Below are 24194 nucleotides of genomic sequence, written 5' to 3'. Positions count from 1 at the left end.
TTGGTTCCCTGCTGACTGTGGAAACTCAGGCTGATGGAGGGCTGTGGCACACTGCCTGCCTTGGTGGCACTTGACTTTGCTTAAGAGAGTGGGTGGAAGAGGAAAAAAAAAGTCTTGCTTTATGAAGAAGATACTGTGGGACTACTTATGGTGGCTGTCATTTGTTAAAGGGTTGGCAGGCTAAGGTGCGACTGTTGGAGAGACCCAGACAAAGGGGGCCTCTGCCAAAATGTTGGTGTTCCTGGAGAGTTGGGGGGTTGGATAAGGAGGGCCGCAGCCATTCCCTGCTCCCACAGGCTTGTTCATAGGTTGTTGGCTTCAACAATTAATTTCTGTTTGTTGCAGGCGACTGAACAACAACGAGCTGACCGCCATTCCCTCCCTGGGACCCGCTGCTTCCAGCGTCCGCTTCCTCCACCTGTAAGTCACTGCCACCTCTTTTGGCTTTTGACTTTGGGCTGTTGTTGTGGGGTAGGTTTAGCTGGTACTGACTGAGTTTTGTGTGTCATACTCACTTCTGCTGACTTCAGATTTCATTGTTGGGCTTGTTGGCACCTTAATTAAGAAACATCTTCTGAAGTAGTGTCATTTGCATGAGGTTGGACTTGATTAATGTTGTGTTTATGGTCAGTGGTAACTTATGTAACCTGTGGAGTTTACTGACTTATTAAGTAATGTTATTTTTTCTTATCTGCCTTAGGGTTTCAACCATTATGTCATATTTGTGCTTTTAAGGGAGTATATAATTTTACCTTTTCTTTAGTGTTCTCTTTTTTTCCCCTGGCCCTGTTCTGATCACTACTTCTTTTCTCTTAAAGCCAGAGACTATTCACATCTTAATCTTTCAGAGAACTCATTCCAGGCCCACTTTTATAGTCTCAACTTCTTTTTCTTTTTTCTTTTGAGTGAATGATTGTAAGGCTAGATCTGCAGAAGCTTTGAAGTTCCTAATGGTAGTTTAGATGCCTGCAGAAGTGTTGGACACCTGAGAATCCTTGTGTATCTGCCACCAATGATCTTGGGCTGGGGCACCAGTTGACTTACCAACTGACACCAACTTGGGGACTTGCTGAAGGGAATACATTATAATATCAAACTTCTTAGTACCTTAAGAGTGCGGATTTCTAAAATTATTTTTGCGTGTGTGTGCTTGTAATGCACACAGAGAAGGAATTTTGAGGTACGCATGATACCTCCCAAGTTCCTGTGAAGGGGAAGTGGTTATAGCTAATATAGACTCCAGCAAAGTGCTTGAGCAGGTCCAGGGATGGCTTCCAGCATGCATGGCCTTGCAGTGTGCACGCTACGCAGGTGTCCATGTTTGCCATGGGTTTGCTTCTTGTAGAGGAAAATGCCTGTGTCCATGCCACCAGGTGATTGGCCGTGCATGCTTGAGAGGCTCCAACTTACTCCAAGACAACCTTGATCTGTTGACTAAAAGTACATTCCTTAAATCAAGGATAGAATTGAGTGAAATGACCTGGCATGATTCCTGCTCTTCCATTAGGCAGTGTTAAAATATGCAAAGCAGAACAACTCCCTCACTGTCTGAATTCAGTTTAAGGATCTTAACTTCAGGTCCATCTCTCACTCCTGGTGTGAAGCAAGTTTAGCTTTTGTTGGCGATACAGTAGTTTTGATCTGGTTTTTGGGTATACTGTGTTCCTGTAGAGCTTAGAGTCGAAGTGCTCCTCTGCTATCATCAGTGTTAGATGTAGCAAGTGTCCCTGTTAAATGCATAAGTAACCACTTCACCTCCTGGATGGAGAGGTGGTTTGTGTCTCAGCAGTTATCAGACCTGTCAAATGTGTCACACGTGGTTGGTGTGAAACCAAGTTGTTTGATTTCTGCCTCCTGCCGCAGCCTCTACCCCCTTGCGTGGCCACGTGTGAAGTCTGGGTGCGTGATCTGGAGGCTGCTGGCTGCAGAGCAGGGCAGTAACTCCCTCCAAGCGGGGTCCCTTGTTTAAGGCATGATCCCCTGACATGAGAGGCCATCTGCCTGCCACTTGAGCTGAGCTTACCAGGCTGCTACATAACCCAGTGTGTTATGTGTTGGGATTCAAAAAACTCCAGAAATCTGATTTATGGGTGGAAAGCTTGCATACAATTTACCATCCAGGATATAGTTTTAGGCCCCCCAAATCGGCTTTTCTTTCTCACGAAGTCTCTAAATGATCTGAGTTTTACAAGCCCCTGTTGTTATTTTTGCTATTAATTTAGCTGTTGGCAAAGGACCAAATTGCTAGAGCTTTGGGTTTTTTATTCCTGAAATGAAATAAGCAGTTTGGAAAGGAGGAACAATGACTGGTGGAAGGCTGTAGATTTACAGCTCCTCTGAAATTTCAGAGTGGTGCAGAAGGAAGGGGAAGGTACAAAGCCAGATGATAAAAGGACGGTATTCTAAACAGACCTGCTTAGTATCACTTTCCAGAAATCTGTATTGCTTTCCTCAGCTGCTACACATAAATAACTCTGATAGTGGGATTTGTAATGCTGCTGTCATACCCCTGGCAAGAAGGATCTCTTTGTTTAGCTTGTTTCAGAGAATGCCACTTTTTTCTCCTTGCATTTCCTTTTAATTTTTATCAGACGTAAAAATAATCTGAAAGATGTTTTAAAGTACCTGCTTTAATCGATGTTGCTGACTAAGACTGGAATGATTTGCTGAGGAAGTGAAGCTTTCTCCATCCTTGGGAGTCTCTAAATCAATTGGAAGGCTTCCTAAAAGATGGTCCTGTAGTTCAATGCTAGGTTAATGGGTTTGATACACAAATTGTTAGGTAAAGTTCTTTGACCTTGTGTGATGTAAGGAATCAGATTATATATATATATATATATGGTCATACTGGTTTCTTCTGGCCTTCAAACCTGTGAAGTAATAATTGGGGAGGCTGCCAAACCAAACCCAGGGTGAAGACTCACAATGAAGACTGTGTACTAAGAAACTGGTTTATGTTTAAGTATATAGTGTTACAGTGTATTCTTACTGCTAAAGAAAAATAAATACATTTCCTTTTTTTCCCAGTGTTTAGAAATGTGTGAAGTGTGTTTACCTCACAAACCTCTGAAGTAGGTTTTGTATATTGCATGTGGTTAAGTATTTCCAAGGGACTGTGAATGTATTAGAGGCAAGGGTTGTATATTTGTCACTCAGAACAGCCCTTTTGAGTGAGTTTTCATCTAGTCTTCTTAAACTGGGAAAGAGACTTCTTCTTTTGATGCTGGGAGAAAGAAGTCTGCCATACTGCCAAACCCAAATTTTCCATACAGGTTTTTTAATGAGCTTCATTGCTTTACTTTCCCTGTTTTTTGGGTTTCCCATACCTGTCTCCATCACCCAAAACCTGCTTGACCCCACATGTATGTGGATCATGGGCCAGTTATGTGTATATATATATAAGCATGTGGGAATCTGTTGGAGAGAGAATTCTCAAGGCTTTCTGCAAATCTTTGGATGTTTCAGGCTGCAGATGGATGAAGGCATAACATGTGTATCAAACATACTATATGCTAATATACTGCCATGAAGTTTAGTTCAGTTATTCCTTGAAGAGTCAGTTTGTTTGCCTTGCACATTGAAAATACTGCCAAAATCGTTCATCTCAACAAGACCAAACATAAGGGACTTGATAAGGCTTTTAATAGAACAGAAGGGAAAAATAATCTATGTACGGGTTACCAAATAAAGACACGCATTAAATGCAAACATCTGTTAGCACAAACAAAAGCCAGGAAATTCAGCTGGGAGGGGGAGAGAGTGAATCTGGATTCATTCCGAAATTACATCGGAGTAGCTGAGAGGAGAATCTTACTTGAAATTCCCACAGAATTTGTAATTTAGCTACAGTTCCTAGACTTGGACATTCGGGAGTTGATGGCAGGATGTTTTCACTGACATGCTCTTGGCTGAGGATTTCCCTTCCCAATGTTCTGCTGCAACTCAAGTGTGTTAACTCTGTAGGCTCTTGAAGACTCTGTTACCTGATCTGATAGGGAAGGGGAGGATGGAAGAAACCATTTATTTGCAGCAGAACTGAGTCTGTTATATCCATCTTCCTCACTAACTTGCATGGAGAGTCTCTTAGCCTTGTTAGCATGCCAGGTAAGAGGAAGACCTGAGCTGCAATCAGCTCTGCATTGGTCTGCTGTTACAGGGTTCCCACAAGCCCCTGTGCAGATGCAAGCTCAGCCCTTACTCTGAGACCTGTCTGCCACTGCTTCATCTACTTGCATGTGGGTAAATGCATCCTGGAGGGCTTTGGGGATGTCTGCACAGGATGACAGAGGTGGATCCTTGTCCCCAAGGTGGCCAGCTTGATTCAGTCTGCATCCACTGATGCAGGCATGCCAGCACAGGAGAGTGTATGCACGTACACAGCTGTGGAGCTCAGCGGAGAGCCTGCTAACCAGACCTCTGAAGCAAGTGTGGTAAATAGAACACACTGTGCCATGTCCTTAGCTGGCTAGGAATTACGGAAGTTAACAGATTAAACACTTAAAAATAACTTTCATTTCTTTCACAGTAAGTCTTTTAAGCCCCCAACCATTTAGGAACAAAGGGGATAGTGACCCATGGCAGTCAGCTGTATGTTAGCAACAGTCAAAGCTGTTTGAGATGCTTTGGCCCCGTGATCTTGCTCTGAGTAAGCATGGATAACAAGGAAGTCAGAATAGGGATTTTTGGAGCAAAAGACTGTGAAATAGGATTAGCTGATTCACAGAAGAGGCAATGACACTGCAGTGTATTTACTGGGGAAAGCGAAATCAATAGGACTGCTTTGCTGCCAAACTGAGCATAAAAGTCTCTTGAAGAAAATCAATCTTCTTTACAGGCTCATTAATGTAAAGATCAATTCACATTAAACTGTAATTAAACAGAGAGGGCTAATAGGAGAAGGGTAAGTGATCTACTGTGCCACAGGCAAAATATATCATGTAAAATTTGAAAACTAAATACATGGAGAATTAGAAACTGGGAGTGGGAGGGAACATGCTAGGCCTGCTTGAAAGGAATGGTGAGCTCAGGTGCCGATTGGGGCAGCACAGCCCTCATGAGGCTATCCCATGGTGTTCCATCCGGATGTCAGGGGTAGAAAGGTCAAAGACTGCAACCAGTAATTTCTGCATCAGGACTAACGTTTCCATTTGAATTGCATGGTTTCTTGGAGAGCTTTTCCACTAAGTGTTCGGGATTTCATTATAATTCTGGTTAAATTAGTCACATTGTTAATAATTTGACCCTTGTTTCTTGTCTGACTTTGACTTTTTGTTGTATCTCATTAGACCTTTGTACTGGATTAGAGTTGACTGGTCATGGATATCCCTAACGTGGCAGAATCAGGGTAATACTATTGATCCTCCTCCTAGAGCTGTTGCTTCATGCTCTTTTTTAGTGAAGGTTTGGGAAAGCAACTGTTGTTTTAGTACTGTTTGCGCTGCTTTGCCAATGTTGTCAAATGGGGTTTGCAGAGCCTCTTTCTAAAGACCCATGTAGTCTGTTAAATTCTTTGAGCTGCTGGTTTGCTTTCACCCAAGACAAACACATCTTGTTATGTTAGCTGAAACAGTGCTAGCAGTCACTGTACTCTGATGATCCAAGTGTGATCTAGCAAATATGCCTTCATTTTTGCAAGCTTTTCCAAGGAGCTGAGGTGATGATGTTGAGATGTGACTTTGGTTCATCTTTGCTTTTCAAGTTAAGATGGTGAAGACTCAGCTGAGTAGCTGCTTCAGTTCCTGTCCATGGCAGCCTCTCTGGGTGTGCCCTGTTAGAGGAAAGAGCTCAAACCTGCTGCATCTGTGCTGTTTATAGAGCACAGCTCAAGCCTGAGCTGGTCTCTACATGAGGTGTGAGCTCACTTCATGTTCCTGACTAGGCCATAGTATAAACCTCTGTGTAGGCAGTGTTGATAGTTGGGAAGTTTGGGCTCAAATGGAGAATTGAGGTTTGAGCTAATAGGATAGTATAAATGTAGCCTTGGGGGCCATTTATGGCCTGAGATCCTGCTGTGCTAATTGCTATACAAACAAAACAACTGCCTTGACCCCCAAGAGACTTAGTCTGCAAGTCATCTTTCCTGGAGTTAAAAAAGGATGATCTAACAATTAGAAATAAGGAGAATACTCTGTCAATTCCATCTGGGTCACAGCAAGCAGTTTTGTACTCATAAGCACAAAATTCAGATGACTCAGATGCAGCCGTGTGCAGAGTCTGGTTGAAGTTAGCAGGCTCTGCTTGTGTGCAGGGTGTGTTTTGGGCAGCTCAGAAAACTACTCTGCCATGCTGCATAATTGCTTACCCCCCCAAAAAAAAGCTTTCTCTGGTAAGTAAGGCAAAGTGGTATATGCAGGTGTAGATCCATCAGTGGGAACAGATTCCTCTGTCCCCCAGCCCCTGCTTGCATCAGTTCTTACGTGGTGTAATGTTTATGGGGACCAATTCTCCAGTGTTTACTCAGGCAATTCCCCTCAGGCTGGAGAGAGAGTTGCTTTCTGAGGATTTGGTCCGTGCTACAGGCTACACTACTCAGCTTCTATTTTTGAATGTGAATATATTGCTGTGGAAAAGTGAATAGAAAGAATGCTGGCAGTCAGGCTGTTCAGTATGCAAGCAACGTACAGGCGTAAAATATTCTGAAACCCACCTCTCCTGTTTGTTTTGCTCAGAGTTCATAGTAAGGCTCTAGTGCATAAAGTCTGCTAGTTTTTGAGGCCAAAAACTGCAAGAGCCTTTCCCAGTGGAGGAAATTCTCATTAATCATGTGCTCCCAAGCACCAGAAGAGACGCTGTTTTGACTTCTCTTTTGGGCTGTTGGAACTGTTCTAATCATTTGCATGTCCTCTTCCAGCTTTCAGATATAATGTGAGCGCATGGAAATGGCAAAGGATCTGAGGCTATTCCAGGGAAATGAGTAATCATTTCTTCTAGAAAAGCAACAGCACTAAAGCACATAGTCCTCAGCTCAACAAAAGAGCATCAGAAAGCAATCTGGGCATGTAGAGAGCAGTGTAAAAATTGGCCAGAGGAAAAAGATAGTGAAAGTTGGTGGCAGCTCATGGAATACCAGGTGCTCCTTGAGGTTACTTCATTATGTATTTACTAGTGAAGATAACAGTTTTGTGCAGCCGTGGCCGCTGCTTCTGCGAGTAGGGAGTTGCTTTGAGCTGGGCTAGGTCTGCTCTGACATCTGTGTGCTGCTTAACAGGCCATGCTGGTGTAGTATTTGTTCTGGAGGAAGGACAGGACAGAAGTGGTCTTGTGGGACAGAACACAAGATTAGGAGTTGGAATACTGGAACAGTATCTTTTTGTGTGTCCCACGTATTCATTACACCCCAAGACCAAGTAAATTCCTGTTTGTGTAGGCCTGCTTCCTCTAAGCTGAAGAGCAGGCATTGCCTTGGGGCAGATGTAACTCATGAATGTAAAGTATCTTCTGGTGCGAGGTCCAAGACAGGTGCGTGTCATGTACAATGCACAAGGTGGTTTCCACGTTCTGTCCCTCTGCAGATCAAGCCTAGATTAGTTGTTAGGGTCATTTGTGACCGTGATCTTTTGTTAAGGTCAGTATGAAAAATAACCTCATATTTGAGCCTTAGAATAGCCCAAAGTTGCTACTATTAATATCTGTGGTAGATTGACTGTCTGATTTAATGGCGTATGGCAAATAAAGCACATGTCTACAAAAGCAATTCCTTTGTTAGTCTTCATAGGCTGAGCAGATTTCAAACATAAATAACTTGCTGAGTTGAAAGGGTTTTTTTAGCATATTGGAGTTTCCTGCCTAAAACCTGCAAGTAGTAGCAGTTTAGTTTGCTCCGGGTAAGTAAAAGTAGACTTGCAGCTGCAATAAAAGCAAGTTACATTATTCCTGGGTAGAATTGTCTACTCATTTTTCTCTCTGAAAGCTTGGCTGATGCAGTTTTGTAACAAAATTGCACAAAATCAGGCAACCATAGCTATGTTACTGTTTCTGTGCTTTCCTCCCCACTAAGATTGCCCAGTTAGTCCTCATTATCAATTGTCAGTTTATCCTGGTTGGTAGACCAGTGATGCTTGCTCAGAGCATCAAATAGATGCCTAGTGAGGAGTAAGAACAGGGGTAGGGGTAGAATTGTGACTTTTTTTACAGTATGGTGCCATAAAGCACTTTCAAAATCTCTCCATTTTGTTTACCTTCAAGTGTCCTGGAAGGCTTGAGAACAGGCAGTGTCTTTTAGTTCCTCTGCTTATAACAAGGCTGAAACTGTTTCAGTAGAGGTGTTAAAAAATGAATCCTGCCCATGTGGTTCAAAGCCCGGTGAGTAAAGCATCAGTTTTGCCATTTACCTTCTGCTCCGTACGATGCTTAGCACTTCCATCATTGCTTCCACTGGCACCATTAAAAATAGTGTGTAATTCAGGGTAAAGAAAAACACCAGTGTAAACAGTGTTCACTAAAATGCGGTGATCCTGCCATGTCTAGGTTGGAAAAGATTAGCAAAAAAACCTCTAGAAAGCTCATTTTTAACTGAAAAAAGCTGGCTATCTGCTGGATTTTCTGTTAATTTTATCCCATGTTAAATTCCTCTATTAATTGCAGAGATGAACAATAGAGAGCACATCAAAAGTTATGATCTTACTCTTGCAAAAACAGCCCTGCTGCAGTGTGCGGGATGGAAAATCTGATTGCTGGTTAAGGTAGATGAGAAAGTGATCAGTCATACCTTTAGATGAAGTGATCACTTATAGGCCACCCTCCCTTCTAAATGTGTGCCTAACTCTTGCTTGTTAACAGGAATTCCACGTGAATATTGATTGGGAATAAGTGGTTGGGTTGAGTACATGTTCTGCCTGTCAAACCATTTAATGTTCAATTGCACATCAGGGAAAATAGCAAAGGCAGCTGGAAAATGAAACAGGAGTGCAGGGGCATATGAGTGAAAAGACAACTGTTTTAGTGGTCAGATCTGAGCAGAGAAAAATAAGTTGGGGAGAGAGGAAGAATTAAGAGTTGATGGCAAAAGAAAAAATCTAAAAATGGCTCATTGCTTAAGACTTAAAACATCTTCTCCTGTCCAATCCATGTACTGCAGATCACATGCTGTGTGGAAGCAGCTGCTGAACAGAGGGGTGATTAGCATAAACAACCCAGGGAGAGGGACTGGACTTTCTGTAACTCTTCAGGTGCCCTGGAAAAGGAACACCTTTTGGTGGTATTATTGAAGACAGCTTGTGTTTTTTCCTCTCCAGATTATGTCCTTGAGACAACTGTCCTCTTTTTTGAAATAAGAGGAAATGAAGAACTAAATGATCTTATTAAAGAAGCTTGAACAACTTACTGGCTAAGTGGTGGTGGTAAATGCTTACCACTGATTTTTACAAGATAGGCTGTAGGGAAGCTTAAACAGACAGTGTTTTACAGCAGCCTGACTTAGCACAATAGCAGTTCTATTTCAGAGCTCAAATCTTCTGTTCCTTGGACCTTTTGACATCTTGTTCTGCAGTTTCCTGAAGCCATCCTTCCTATTTGACATACTTTATTAGTAACAAGGTGCATAGACTTGTTAAGAAAGACTATTTTCTTTGCTAATGTGACCATTGTGTCCACATAGGAGCTATTCCTTCTGGCAGGCTGAACAGTCTCAGCTGAGGAGAGCTCACAGTGAAGTCTGCCCAGAGGCTATCCCTGTTCTGGCGACCTTGCTGACAAGACAGATAAGCCCTTTCAACAGAGCACAAGTGTGTGTCATGTTGGAACAGACTAACCAGCCAGCCTATCTACATCTCTAAAGTGTTAACAGGAGTTTGACTGGCCAGTCAAAAATGTGTTTCTCCAACTGCTGCTTTCTTCAAGGGGCAAGTCTTTTAGCAACTTCTGCAAGTTCCATGAGACTTAAGAGTTTAGTCTGGAGAACAGACATATGCAAGTGTGTTGTCCTTCATTTACCTGCCTTAAGATCGGGGACGCAGAGCTCTTGTGTAGTTAAATCCACCTGTTTTCATTGTGCTCCTGGCAAAGGTGGGGAAAGCCCTTCTGTCACATCATGGCTTTCAGGCACAAACAGTGCATGCTATCAAGAAGTCTGTTTGTAATTACAGTTTGGATTAATGTCCCAGCATCATGGGCAGAGTCATTACATTTGGTTTGCACTTAAATTGCTTCTCTGCTTGTATATTTTCCCCTTCTCACTCCTGTGGAGAGACAAAAGCAAAACAAAGCCACCCACAACACACATGCACTCACTAGGCTGTGGTGGATCATCTTTACTTTGATCATTTATTACACAGAGAAACTAAAATCAGCATCAGGATTTAAGGATAAAAGTGCCTATATGCCCTGTGATCCTGGACCCTATTGGCTTTCAAATGAAAATGCTGCCTTTGTTAACAGATTAGAAGCACAAAACTTGCCTGCAATGAAAATGAAAAGAGGCTGCTGTCTCTGCTTGGGAGTGGGACAGGGTGGCTGCTCCAGCCTCTGCTCTGGGCTAGTTAAATTGACATCTGGGCTGGATCTGATTCTTAGTGTCTGTTCCTCCTCACCACAAACCTGACTCATCTTTGAGGCCAATGATAAGGATGTGGGGGAAGTAGGCAGCAGCCCTGACATATAGGGGCTCCTTGTGCTGGGTGCTATGCAAGTGTGGGGCTGTGGAGAGCAGGAACTCATCCGAGCAGCAAACCAGTGAGCGTGAAGCTGGGTTCTTTCTTTGCTTCAAGGACTGATTTATGCATTTAATTTGTGATGGAAAATGGAGTTTGGCTGGCATGTTTCATGAGCAGAAGAAAGCCCTTGAGGTAAAAGTGGAAGAGGAAAAGCCAATGGCAGAGCAAGAGAGTAGCAGACCAAAGGCATAAAGATGTAGAACATAGAAACACTGACCTGTCATCTGCCAGCCACTGAATGACCCCTTTCAAACACTGATGCAGCCCTTCCTTCAAAGAGGCTCTGCTGAGCCCCATGACCCCATTCTGTCAGTGAGGAGCCATGTGGTTTCCTGCATTCTTGTGTGAAAACTGCTATTTACCTCATATGATTCTCTTCCTTCTAATCCCATAGGACTAATGCTCCTCCTTAGCAGAGTTCAGCATCTGCAGGACCTCTCCTTTGCAGCCTTTCTCAGTGCTTGCTGGAGACTGAGGTCAGGGAATGTGTGAAGGTGGAGGGTGTTGAGCAGTGGTTTGAACTGTGAGCTGGAGGAGAAGAGGGTGAAAGATTAGCACAGCTATAACCATTCACAAATGGGCTGTTTCAAAACCAGCACTGATTATGCTCTCAGTGACTTAGAGGTGTTCTCCCTTCTGTGTGCCAGAGAACTGGCTGGACTGCATTACAAGTTGGGCAGCCCCTGCTGAAGATCCCTGGCCCCAACCCTAGCAGGAACATCATCCCATTTGAGGGATTCACACAGGGACTCTGAGGATAATTGCTGAGATGTTTTGAGGTAGAGCTGCACATAGGGAGGCAAGGGCGTGCTCTGGTATTGAGTTTGTAAAAGTTCAGGAAAGCTCCTTACAGAGAGCCCGTGACAATGAAAGATGCTTTGTGGAGCCTTTTTAACGGATCTGTGCCCTTTGTGACTACATTTAAAAAGCCTCTGTGGAGTACAATCTTCATGAAACATCCAGTGTAACCAGATGACAGCAGAAACTCTGGTCCTCTTGGAACCACCCTGTTGCTGATGGGGAGACTGTGCCCATAACAGAGACTGTCTTGTCTTCAGGAATCTTAATTTGCTTTGATGTCATAACAGGTTGTGCAATCTGCTGAGGAGATAAGACAGCCTCTGTTTTAGAGATGACTAACTTAAATCCTGCCTGTCTCACACATTTTACTCTGCTAATGGGATTGAATGCCGAAGGCTTAGGAAGTTGTATGTTGCAAAAAACATCCAAAAATCATATGGTGGCAAGTCAAAAAAATTAAAGATTACATCACTTACCTCAGTGGATCTAACACACAGTGTAAAGTCATGTAACAAGTCAGAAAGTTTACATAAACATTGCTAGTGCAGGAATATCTGAAGAGAATACATCTCTCACTGGATGTGGTGGTTTTGGTTATGTTAGGAGAAAGGCTTTCCTTCATGCAGTTCATACTGAACCCAACAAAAGCCCTTAATGAATGGTCATCAAATCCAGGCCCTTGGTTATGTCCAGCTGCTCTGAAAGCCAGCTTCTTTCTGAAGTGTGCTTGATCTTTGCATGACTCTTATCCATGTGGCTGCCTCACAAAAGAGTATGAGAGCATGCCTGGCAGGAGGATAACATCTGCCCGTGTTCAGGTGCCCAGGGCCCAAGGATGCTCTGAGGCCATACTTGGATTGCACCAGGGTTGGCAGTTGCAGTCCATCAATGTGAGACAGATGAGTTTGGTCCTGTCGGTGGCCACAGAGAAGCCCTTAATGGATAGTGAAAACATAGCCCCTGAGACACACTGGTCTCACATGAATAGTCCTGTTGACTGCAGTGGAACTATTTGCATGAGTAATAGTTTGCTTGTGGGAATAAGGAGTTCATAACCCAGCCCTTTGCAATGTCACTGACTTGACTTGCAGGTGGCTGCTGCTCCCAGGTCCAAAGGGATGAATGAGCAAATCGCATCTCCCAGGCTGCTTTCTGACTCCAAATGTCAATGACCTGGAACAGAAATGCAGTTGCTTCACCATGAAAGGTTGCAATTTTTTTCCCCTTAAAAAAACCCAAAACAAACATGAACAAAACACACAAAAAAAATCCCCTCGAACCCACCACACCACTTTTTCCTCAAACCCCCTGTCTGTCCCAGCCCGGATATAGCTATGGCTAGTTTGCTAACCTAACCCACCAACACAAGGCAAGAACATAACCTGATGTATGAAAGCCTCCTGAAATAGATCAGTTTTGAAGCTGATGTACAGCAGATGGGGAAATTCCTTTAGACTTTCTGCCATAGTTTGATATAGTTGGACTAGCTCTGTCAGCCTGTTCTTGCTTTACACTTATGTATGACAGTTAAATGAAAACAATGTAAAATGGTCACAGAATTTTGTTTGCTGCACCTTAGGAAAGGCTTTCTTCTGAAGGAGTACTAGGGAGAGGGAAGACACTCACATACAGGCTCGGGCAGACCATGTAAGGCTTTAAGGAAAAGGTAGGATACCCATAGAAATAACACAAGGGTATCTTTTTTTTGGTGGGGGTTTTTGTTGGTTTTTTTTGGTGTGGGCTTTTTTTGTGTGTGTGTGCCTGACCCTAAAAAGTTGTGGCTGCCTGCCTTGTGCATGCAGCTAGCACCTGAACAAACAGAGCTGTATCTGCGGCAGCCTGGGAATCTGCCAGGATTCCTCAGGGAAGGAGTGATTCAGAGCATCTGAGAAAAGTGGGGGCTGCTTCCATGCATCCTTGCTTCCTGCCGGACAATAACCCATGCAGCCTCACTCTGAAAGGACAGTGGGACTGTTCCTATAAGCAAATACAGTGTATGTTGTGGTGGATAAAATGTACATTCTCGTAAAAGTACAAAATCTTGAGCCTTGTGGATTATCCTGGCAAGGTGGAGACGATAATGCAAAGTGTCAGCTAGTGGGGCTTTCCCAGAGCAGTTGGGAAGCTTGAGGGTTGATGCACTCTGGGCTGTTCAGTCTTTCAGGGACTGCGTAAGAATGGGGTGCCACAGATTTCCGGCGTGTCACCTGTGTGTTCATGTTCTGCTGCGGAGATAGCTTCCCTGCTCCAAAGCAGATCTTTCACAAGTTCCAGTACAGCAGAGGAATCTTTCTGGAATAAAAGTCTTTAGAAGCAAAAAATTTTTTACAAGTAACGTGTTAAAATTATGCAAGAAGTTGTGCGTTGATAAACTGCATGAACTTTGACATTCTCTTCCTTCTCTCCATACTTTAATAAGAAGCACTTTGGACAGATCTTCAGTTGTTGATTGTAATAACATGACTAGAACAAACACCAGCATTTGCATTGCTGGTGTTGTAAACACAAACGCATCCTCCACATTGTCAGTTCCCTTTCATCCTTGTCAGGAAAACTACTCAGGTATTGCATTCCACTCTGAAACTATGGTTATTTTTTTAAAGGTTCTTTTTTTTTTTGTGTGTGTGTACAGCAAGTGGTTGCCTAAAATCAGATGGCAGATCATCTCAGGTGAGAGTGTAGGAACCCATGTCTTAAATCTCCTCTAGTGTTTCTAGGAGGATCAATATTAAGTCTCAATCTTCTCTGAACTGAGAAGGTGGAGGAGGAGGGCAGGTGATTCCAGGCATCGGTTAGTCACAGTGTATGTGATCTGTGTCCTGTTATGGTGCCTTTGATCTCGCTCTCTTTGCATGGCCTGTCTCTGACACCAAACCTTGCCTATCCTTCAGTAGCAAACCCCATAACTCTTTCTGGCTCTAGCATTTGGTTTCTTCAGTACTTTCTAAGTATGGAAATATTAACCAAACCCTGAACTTTTTATTTTAATCTCTCTGTTTCTAGTCTTATGATCTCCCTCATGCTAGTTTTAGAAATGTGCTTGAGTATTAATAGAACCCTACCCGAGGTGCAGAGCCTCTCTTTTGAAGCTTGATTTTATTTTTGATGCCTATAACAGGTGTTGGTTTAATAGGTTTGCTGTATTACAGCTTGCTTTTTTTTTTGGTGAGCCTAGCCAGCTCTGTAAGCTGACACGACATGAAGGCCAAGCATGTGACTTCTCCTGCCTTTAGCCTTGCTTCACACCAAACATTTGCACTGCAGACTCCCGGCAGCCTTAATTCAAGCTTTGTCTAAACCAGGAGGGTTTGTGCTGATTGTATTTAAATCACTTCAACCAAAGCCCCTCATACATTCTCATCTGAGGGTCTACTTGCTTTGATTTTCCGCTGTCAGCTTTCTAATGGGCAGCTGCTGAGGGGAGGTGAATGTGGCTTGAACAACAAAGGAGTGTGTTTGTGCTGCTCTCTGCATCGATTTCACACAAGTAGTTTGAAGCCACGGTCTAAATTAAACTGATTAGTGTTCTCCAAAGGACAGGCTCACTGCAAAGGGGAAGGTGAATTCTTCTCCTGTTAGGTCTAGCGGAAAACGTTTCGCAGCCTGTTTATCAAATAAATATTCACAAAGACAATTTGAACGAGGAAACTCATCGGGATTAAAGTGTAACTTTACCTCTAAAATACAAGCCGAGATTCCTGGAAACGCTGCAAGCTTTTGACTTTGCGCCACCTGTTGTTTTCCTGCCACCCCCTTCGGCTCCCTCCTGACTTAGAGCAAACCCAAACACGCTTTGGCTTCGCTGGAACATTTTCCTTGTTTTTCTGTCTCTCAGCAGCGCAGAGAGCGCGTTCGCTTCCTGACATGGTCCTCATGGGCTTGGTTCAGCAAAGAGCTGGCTGAGGTTAATCCAAATCTCCTCTAATCCTGAAGGATCTATTCAAGAGCAGTACAAAGTGCAAGGGCTAAGAGGCTGCAGTACCTGGGGGTATTGACCAGGGGTGCAGGCATGTTAAGCGGCAGTGGCTGGAGGGTAGCTCCCCTCAGCTCTCCTCTCTTCGTTTGCAGCTGTAGCTGGTGCTGACCTGAGGGTGAAGCAGTTGCTGAACAAGTGCCATATGCATTGCAACTCGCAGTCTGAAAGTAATCCATTGCTGACTTTGAGTTTAGCACTAAGGTGTTACGGTTCAAGGACTGCGTTAGCTGCAAATGGAGTGTTTCTGGGAATGAGGTTGGGCATGAGCTGGGAAGTTCAACTGTTTTAGCCAGATCCTCCCATATTCATGAGCAAACCCAAGTGGACTTGGATGGGCTCCTTAGTTCCTGTGATTTCTTTTGCACTTGAGCTGCTTTCACTCCAAATTCTTAGTCCTCAGTGAAGGCAGTCCTGCATCATCCTAGTCTAGCAGTGCATTCCCATACACTTTGGTAAACCAGAGGCAGAGAGGGGTTAAGAAACTTGCCCAAGGCAGATGAGTCAGTGCCAGAGCTGGGAATAGAAACCAAGAGACTTGGCTCCTGCTCCAGGCTCTAATTGCTCAATCTCACATTGAACCCTGTCATCATATACTCTTGAGGTAACACTGACTGAAGTGAGACAGGGAAAGCTGTTTCCAGGCTGTGATACCTAAGGAGTGGGGAGAAGAAAAGACACCTGGAGGCAAATTGGTTGTAGAAGCACTGATAATTTGTGCTTTAAAGCCTGGTTTCGACAATTGGTACTAAAATCTGATCTGCTACCTTTGAAGCCAAGGAAATGTAAACTAAGGAGCTAGTTGGGAAAAATCCAACCCTTTTCCAGTCACTGCTAAATGGGAGAGGCAAAGTCATAACGTCACTGTTCTTTTTTTCTATAAAACACCCTGCGATGAGATCGGGAACAAAGGCAGATGAGCTGAAAGGATCTAAGTAATAACAGGAAGGGTTAAATCACATTTCAGCTCTTACTTGAAAGAATGAAAAATAAAATGTAATCAAGCTAGTAAAAGGTTTGGACGACGTTGTGTTCATATCACATGCTGTGTATAGGAAAAGTCAGCCGGGCTGGTTTTGTTTGAAGTGCAGTGCTTTGAGAGGGTGCAGTGCTTTGCAGCAAACTGTCTGACATTCCCCAGCTGGGACTGGCCGCGTGCGGATGGTGTTTGGAGCTGAGAGTTACGTTTGGAGTCAGCCCATGTTTGAAGGAGAGAGAGAGAAAGGAGCCTGTTTCTTTCCTGTGTGAAATAATGCATCCATCTAATCTGCTAGCTGTAGCATGTGAAAAGCGAGAGGCAAACAGACAGAAGTCACCTGGAAACTGTGAACGTGGCTCAAACAAAATTGTACTTTCCTGTCCTTTTCTTCCCTTCTTAAAGTCTGTCCTCTGGGATGGGCTGAGAGATCTGGCAGGCAGGCAGATTGGATATATGTTGTACAACTAAAGCACAGAAATGTTAATACTCAAAAAAAAAAATAAAAAAATAATATTGGCTTCTGAAGACCACTTCATATCCAAACTCACTCTGTGCTCTCACTCCCTTGCAGATTTAGCTGCCCTGCACAGGAATTGTCCGGTAATTTATAGATTCTTCACGTTCATTTGAACAAACCTTCATTTCCTGTTAATTTACAGCCAGATTCATCTCAGCCATCACAGCCTAGATGAGATCAGAGTTGAACTCATAGCTCGTGCTTCAGGAGAGCTATGGAAAACATGCTTGGGGTTTGCTTTCACTTATGTCTGTGTTGAGGTACTTTCCTGAATCAGAGTCACACACGCGTTTAATGGACTCTTTTATTTTGAGGAGGAAATAACATTGAAATTTTTGAACTTGCTGATTCTAATAATTGAGGCTTTGCAAAACAAACTAATCCTTGGGGAAGAGAAATCCCCCTCACCCACGTGTTCAATTTATGGAGGTCACGAAATTCTAGGTATAGTGAGTTTTTCTGGATTTTAGTCATACTATTAGCATAAATTCACTGAAGCTCTGTTCCGTTATGTGCTATGGACGTGAAAACTCAGTCTTTATTTCTGACTGTTAAATGAATATTGGTCACTTGGATAGTAGCCATATCATTGCCTTTTTATACAGTTTGTGGTTGCAGAGGTCTGTGTGCCTGTAACCCATGGAATAACCAGTTTGGTAACATAGGTTAATGACTTTCCTTTGATTTTTCTGACGCCTTTTTGCACCACATTAGCAGTGCATTGCTATAGTGGTGTCAAATTTGTCCTTAATGATTTGTGAGCTTACACTGAATTAATTAAGTAGCATTTAAACTCTTTAGTCAAAGCAGCATTTCTGTGAATGTTTCCCAGTGTAAGTGAGGATCGTGTGGTGGCTGTTTAAAGGGTGAGTCTCCAGAAAGCAACTTGGTCTGGAGATACAGTTTTTATCCTCTTCCTGTTACAGACACCAGCAAATGTGGTGGTGAAGCAATCTGGTTTTAATAACAGGGAGGGTAAAGGAGCAGATCACAGTGTGCGGAGGAGGTCCCTATTAGTATTTTCTGTTGAGAGGAGAGGCTTTCTTTGAAAGGGGCTTGTCTGAACCCCTGGGAGAGCCTGAAATGGAGGTGAAGCTGGAGAAGATGGGCTCCCAGACACCCATTGCCTTCACTGCCTGGAAGGCCGTGGTCAGCTTACCCATCAGTTTTTTGTTTTAGAGAGCTGATGCTTTGTTGGCAGAGCTAGGACGTCCCAGTTTGTATTCAAGAGTGCTTTCACTGGCTGCTGTCTCTCTTCTTCTGGTTACTCAGTGGGTAGCCATCCAGATGAAGGCACAGTACTTGTCTGAACCCTCTCTGCTATCTCTCTGCTATTATTCAGCAAATTCTCAAGTGTCTGGTGAGCATCTCTGTTTGGAGTGCCTCACTTGCAGCCTTGCCAGTAATATCAGTGACTGGTCTAAATTCACATCAGGCATATGCTCTACTTCTTGTGACTAATGCGCAATGTGTTTTTTAAATTGGTTACTGTTCTCTCTACTGATTCAGGCCAGAAAGGAGTCAGAGAAAAGGACTCAGGGGATTTTTAGTTAGACTTTGTTGAGTACAGATGAGGTCTAGAGGTATTAACTGTTTGATGCTGAGGACAGCTTGTAGTACTTTCTCTAAAGAAAAATGTTAGATTGAATCCTTCAGGCTGGTATTGGTAAGGCAGCAAACACAGCTGATCATTACAGGGTCTGATCCTGCAGTCACAGAGCACTGGCACTGCAGTGTTGTCCTAATAGCACAGTGGGTCAAACAAGCCCTTTTACAGTATTTCTGTGCTTTACATATCATTGTAACATAGCCTAAAGCAGGGAGTTTTTAGAAGGATTCTTAGGAATTAAGGAAACAACGTTTTGTAACTTTTGCTTGAGTTTACTTATCTGTTGCCTGCAGGCAGCTCTGAAAATCCCATCCTCTGTGTAAAGTGTTGGCAGGTTGCTTAAACCATTGATCAGCGCTCCTTGCCTGCGCGATTAAAATCCAGCCCTTCAGTTCTTGCATGTAACAAATCCATTGTGGAAATGCAGGCTCGTAGAGAACCAAGCCCAAATTACTGGAAGGGAGACTAATGAATGGAGTCAATAGTTCTGTAGCAGCAAAAAGTCTTGTACCATGCCAGAAAAAGCGTCTGGAAGTTTGCAAATATCTGTAAGCCGGTCTCTAACCATAGGAACAGCATGGGGATTAGGGAAGATCTCTCTGGTGTGGGTTTCTCCTCAGGCAGCTGTTGAACAAGCACCGTTAAGTCTGAATGTACGAACTCAGGGGCCAGCCTGTGGGCCTAAAGAGAACTAAATTGTCTCCATTTCTCCTCCTGACGGTTTCAGGCATCACAACAGGATCCGCAGCATTGAAGCAAGTCAACTGAAGCCCTACGTTACCCTGGAAACGTTGGACCTGAGTTTCAATGACATCACGGAAATCCGAAACGGCTGCTTTCCGCAGGGACTTCATATAAAGGAGCTGTGAGTTTTTTTTCTAGTTGGGAACAGCTTTTGTTGAGTTACCACAGCAGAGAAAAGGGCCTCAAACCTTCTTTAAAAAAAGGAGAGGGATTGAACATGCAAAGTATGGGGTTAGTCGTCAGGATTTTAAGTGCAAAGGAGAATTGGAAGGCAGCATGTTGTCCCTACTGTCAGGTTATTTTTTGAGGTCTGTCTTTGGTTTCTGATGTATGTGTAAAGAACACAGATTATTAATTGTGTTGCATGGGAATGTTGCAACAGAGAAAAGGCATCCTGCATCCTTCAGGTATAAGTGTCTTTACAGATGCCTAGAAGCTACAAGGAACTGTCTGTGTCTTTTCCCCAGTGGGAAGTGTATATGCTGTTTCCCAGATCAGCCTGTGTGCATCTGGAAGAGAGGAGGGGGAATGACTATTTCATCATTAAAGTGGCTACTGAATGTTAAGAACAGGAATCCTCATTGGTTATTTGAAGAAAACCAGGGGTTAAGCAGAGTAACACCCTCCCAATAGGAATGTTTGCCTCTTCAGTGAAACATAAAATAATCTGCGTTTTAGGTACCTTTGAAGAGGTGCAGACAGATAATCTGCTTGCATTAAAGTTTGCACCAAAATTTCTGCCCCTGGCTGTAAAAGGATATAAGAGAGAGGTGTTGTGACTGATGTTTGCCTGTTACTCTGTAAAAACAGCCTCTGCGGCTAAGACTAGGGTCCAGATAAGAAAAAGCCCTGGGACAGATGCTGAGGGGGGAAAAGGGGAATGAATAGAGTCATCCTACATTGGAATATTCTCCAGTTTCTGGCTGCCAATCCCAATTGCCTTGCTAAAATAGGAGGGTATCAAGGAGCTCTTGGGAAGTGTGCAACACTTCTCGACATTCGTCACATGGCTCTGGGAAAGGCACTGTGCTCTTTGTGCGGCCAGAAATCCGACTGATTTGAAGCCACCTCAGTAATTTCACTAGCCTGTCTGGAGACCAACCAAATGCTGATAAAAGGAGATTTCTGACAGAACTGTTCATTTTTCTGTTGTGATTTATTGCAGCTACCTGGGGAGCAACAGAATCAGCACCCTGGAGCCTGGTGCTTTTGATAGTCTGTCACGGTCCCTGCTAACACTTCGTCTGAGTAAAAACAGGATCACTCAGCTTCCTGTCAAGGCGTTCAGGCTACCCAGGCTAACACAACTGTGAGTAGAAATGTGCACTTTAATTAAGCTCAGCCTCACTTTATGGAGACAAAATGTCCCTGAGGATAAACACACTAAATGTCACCCTTCCTCACCTGCTATCTATAAAACTTAGAATACACCAAGCAGTAGTCCTCTGCCAGCACCTAGTAAAACACGTTGGGAGAGGGTCCTTTTTATCTTGTGGTTATTGCCTTTTCAGGCCAGTCTTTTGATCAGGTGGAGAGGGAGGGATGCAGCAGCAGACATCAGCATCTTATGCACTTGGCAGCATGAGACAAATCCATTCCCTTAAAAAATACTGGTGTCTGTGGTGCAAGAGAGGTTTGGAAGATATTTCTGTTGTGAGCGACAGCTCAGCTACCATGTTAGTTTTTCAAGACCACACAGGTATCTTTATGTGGCAATAAAAAAGTAATGACGGAAGGTTGTTAAACTGTGTAGTGATACTTGGGCAGAGAAAAAAAGCACTCTAGATGAGTTAACACACACATCATTGTTACCCTGCCTGCTGTCTGTATGGCAGGACCTGTATGGGGACACATAGGCATCTGCAGCTATAAATATGCTTTATGTGTAAAATAGTAGCACTAATGGTTTAGCTTTTCCCTTCTGCTGCTGTTGGAGAAATAGTCCCAACCTGAAGCCTGTTGCAGTCTTTCCATCAAGTTTGATAGGCAAAAGGTTAGCCTCTGTCTGTTAACATAAAGTCCGCAAAAGCTGTTGGAACTCGCACCTCTAAATGGCAACCTCTTGACAAATCCTTAAGCCAAGATGTGTCTGAGGAATGGGTGTGCATTTTTGCTTGCATACATGTAGGATTTGTGGCAAATTTGGGATTGAACAGTGTGACACAATAGCATGTGCATCTTAAGTCTCTTGCCTTTCCATTGGAAGTTACTGTCCATTGACAAGAGAGCTTGTAATCCACTGTGTGTGTCTGCATAATGTGCAAAGCTAATAAAAATGAGGGTCAACTCAATCTGTTTAGGAACACAGTTTTCACTGAAAGTTGGAGTAATTGGAACTCTTAAAGATAGTCTCACAGCTGGTTGTTTAACCCTATAGATAAACATGAATGAATTGCAAGATATACAGACTTGATGTGTTGTAGAATTTGTGTACAGTTCTTTTTCTGGCAAAGAGTAGTTCACTAATAGCCTAGGAAGTGCAGTAAGGCAAGAGTCTTTAGGACTGAAAACTTTTTAATTGCTTACTTGACTTTAATTACACTCAACTTGAGTGCAAGTTCAACATTGTTTTTTTAGGCAGTTAAAAAGTAAGCTTAAAGTTCCTACAGCTTCCTCATCTTTTCCAAAACAAGTTCTGATGTTGTAACCTCCACCATTTTCTTCAACACAAATGCTGAATTGGGAACTACCCTCAGGTTAGTCTTGTATGTACAGAAAGGTATTCGTTTTAAAAGCCCTGTCTTCAGCTTTAATGCATTGTGTTGATGAAGTTTTCCACTGACTTTATGGAACTGGGTTTTCACCTGGGATGTCTGAGTCTAGCAATCCATAATACTGTTTGATATGAGTTGGTAAAGCATGCTGTGATGATGTTTGTATTGCTATTTGGAAAAAAAATATTCCCAACATGTAGGGGTCCCTCCCCACCCAGAGGGGAAAAAAAAGAGATTTAATGAACCAGTTGGAGAACTTTGTATACACAATACTAAGACTGCGTTGTTATTGGAAACAACTTGTTTCACTCTTTATTAGTTTCTTATAATAGGCAAAAATGTGAAATTTGTCAGGGGAGCTGAAAGCTTTCCTTTCAAACTTAGCCATAAAATTTCCTCTTGGGCTTACAGTTCTTATGGCACCAGCTTGTTTTAGAACACATTTTTACTGGGCTATTGCAGGTCCTGTAAAAACAGTGGATTGTAAGGGAAATAATGCTCGTGTTTAACTATATTGGTTCAAATGGTGTCTATGCTTGAGAGATGACGATGTGTGAAAATTGATGAAAAGGATAAATGGCTTAAAAGAAATGCAGAGAGAGGAGGGATGAAGAGGAATTGCCACACTGTCTCTGTTATTTCTTTATAGTGAAAGTCTGTCCCAGGGTGAGTTTGTTTAAGCGATCAGACCCAGTTGACTTCCCTGGCTAGCTCTGGGATTGAAAGTTTCCGGTGCGCTTCTCCTCTCCCCTGGGAACCGTTGACAGAGGAGTTGTTGGCATTGCTGTCCCCATTGTATGCTGCACAGATGATTTCGTGAGAAAGGACTGGGATTTAATAAACTTGTATGGCCTTGGTGATTTTAGGGAGCTGAACCGGAATCGCATCCGCCTGATTGAAGGCCTGACATTCCAGGGACTGGACAGCTTGGAAGTCCTGAAACTGCAGCGCAACAACATAAGCAAATTGACTGATGGGGCTTTCTGGGGTCTAGCCAAGATGCAAGTCCTGTAAGTTGGAGAGACGGGCTCTTTTCCCTTAGACTTCATCTGCTATCATGTCCTTCTCTGCATTTTAGCAAGGACTCCCATCAGAGACCTGTGGGCACCTGTGCCAGTCCTCATGCTTCTTTCTGTGTCCTGCATGCACAGAGCTCTGCCATGCTATAGCAGCTTCCATTTGGTTGACCCACAGTTTACTAAAGCTCATTGCTTTCCAGGTGTTCAATAAAAAAGTCCTGTTTTTCAAGCTGTGCGGAATTCCTTTGAAAGTTTGATGATTTGAACATTCAGTAAGATCTCAATTGGTCTTTAAATAAAAGCTTATCTGGCTTCTTCAGATTTGTTTTGACTGATACATGGAAACTATGTGTTGCAGACCTGATTATTCTGCCTCTTGGGATACCTAGAAACCAAGCTGGCCTATCTCAGTGATGTGTTCTTTCCATACAAAAGAACAAATTGAATAGTCATTGCAGAGAAATGCTTGAAACTTCCAACATGATTGGCTTTCAAGTGTGTTTTCAAGGCTGCAAGTGATCAAGGCAGCATGATTCTGGATGCTGCTGTCACACAACTGAGACTCTGCAAATACAAACTTGAATGGGATGCTTTAAGCCCGGTTTACTTGCAGCGGAGCGTACCTCTGCAGTCACAGCGCGTTCTGGTATTTCCTTTGTGTTGTCCTTGAATTTCTATCCTTCACTTGCACAGGAAATGCCCACACATGCCCACATGGGTATGTACAAGAGTGTGTAGGAATGGCTTGTTGGAAGTTCTTCAGCATTTGACCAGTGCTGTTTGTCAATTCCTTCTGATCTTTCTTCACAGCCACCTGGAGTATAACAGCCTGACAGAAGTAAACAGTGGCTCTCTCTATGGCCTTTCATCTCTGCACCAGCTTCACCTCAGTAACAACTCCATATCCCGCATAAACCCCGATGGCTGGAGCTTCTGTCAGAAGCTCCATGAGCTGTAAGTTGGTTTCTTTGTGGTTGGTTGAGCAGGTTTGATGCTGATGTAAGGTTGGGAGGAAAAGGGAGTAAGGATTTTCCCTGATCACATGGGCTATAGCTCCCGTTGTATCAACGTGTAGAAATACAGGAACTGCAGCCTCGAAAGTGATGCTCTTGTTATTCATGATGTTGTGACCTTTAGAGCACCCGATTAAAATATATTTGCACCAGGAACAAAGACTAGAACCCACTAA

At 43.3% G+C, this 24194-nt stretch overlaps 1 protein-coding gene across 1 annotated transcript in view; it reads left to right on the top strand.

Moving 5' to 3' along the window:
- The window catches only part of LRIG1 (leucine rich repeats and immunoglobulin like domains 1), a 94856-nt gene that overhangs the window by 42193 nt on the left and 28469 nt on the right, over window positions 1–24194 (top strand). The window contains 5 exon segments of the mRNA XM_075762380.1: window positions 346–420; window positions 19256–19393; window positions 20438–20581; window positions 22853–22996; window positions 23816–23959. Coding sequence (XP_075618495.1) covers window positions 346–420; window positions 19256–19393; window positions 20438–20581; window positions 22853–22996; window positions 23816–23959 — 645 coding nt within the window.

Source organism: Balearica regulorum, chromosome 10 (genome assembly GCF_011004875.1).
Source record: "Balearica regulorum gibbericeps isolate bBalReg1 chromosome 10, bBalReg1.pri, whole genome shotgun sequence".
Classification (NCBI taxonomy): domain Eukaryota; kingdom Metazoa; phylum Chordata; class Aves; order Gruiformes; family Gruidae; genus Balearica; species Balearica regulorum.
Note: the sequence above shows the minus strand (reverse complement) of the source record. Positions and strands in the feature narration are given on the sequence as shown.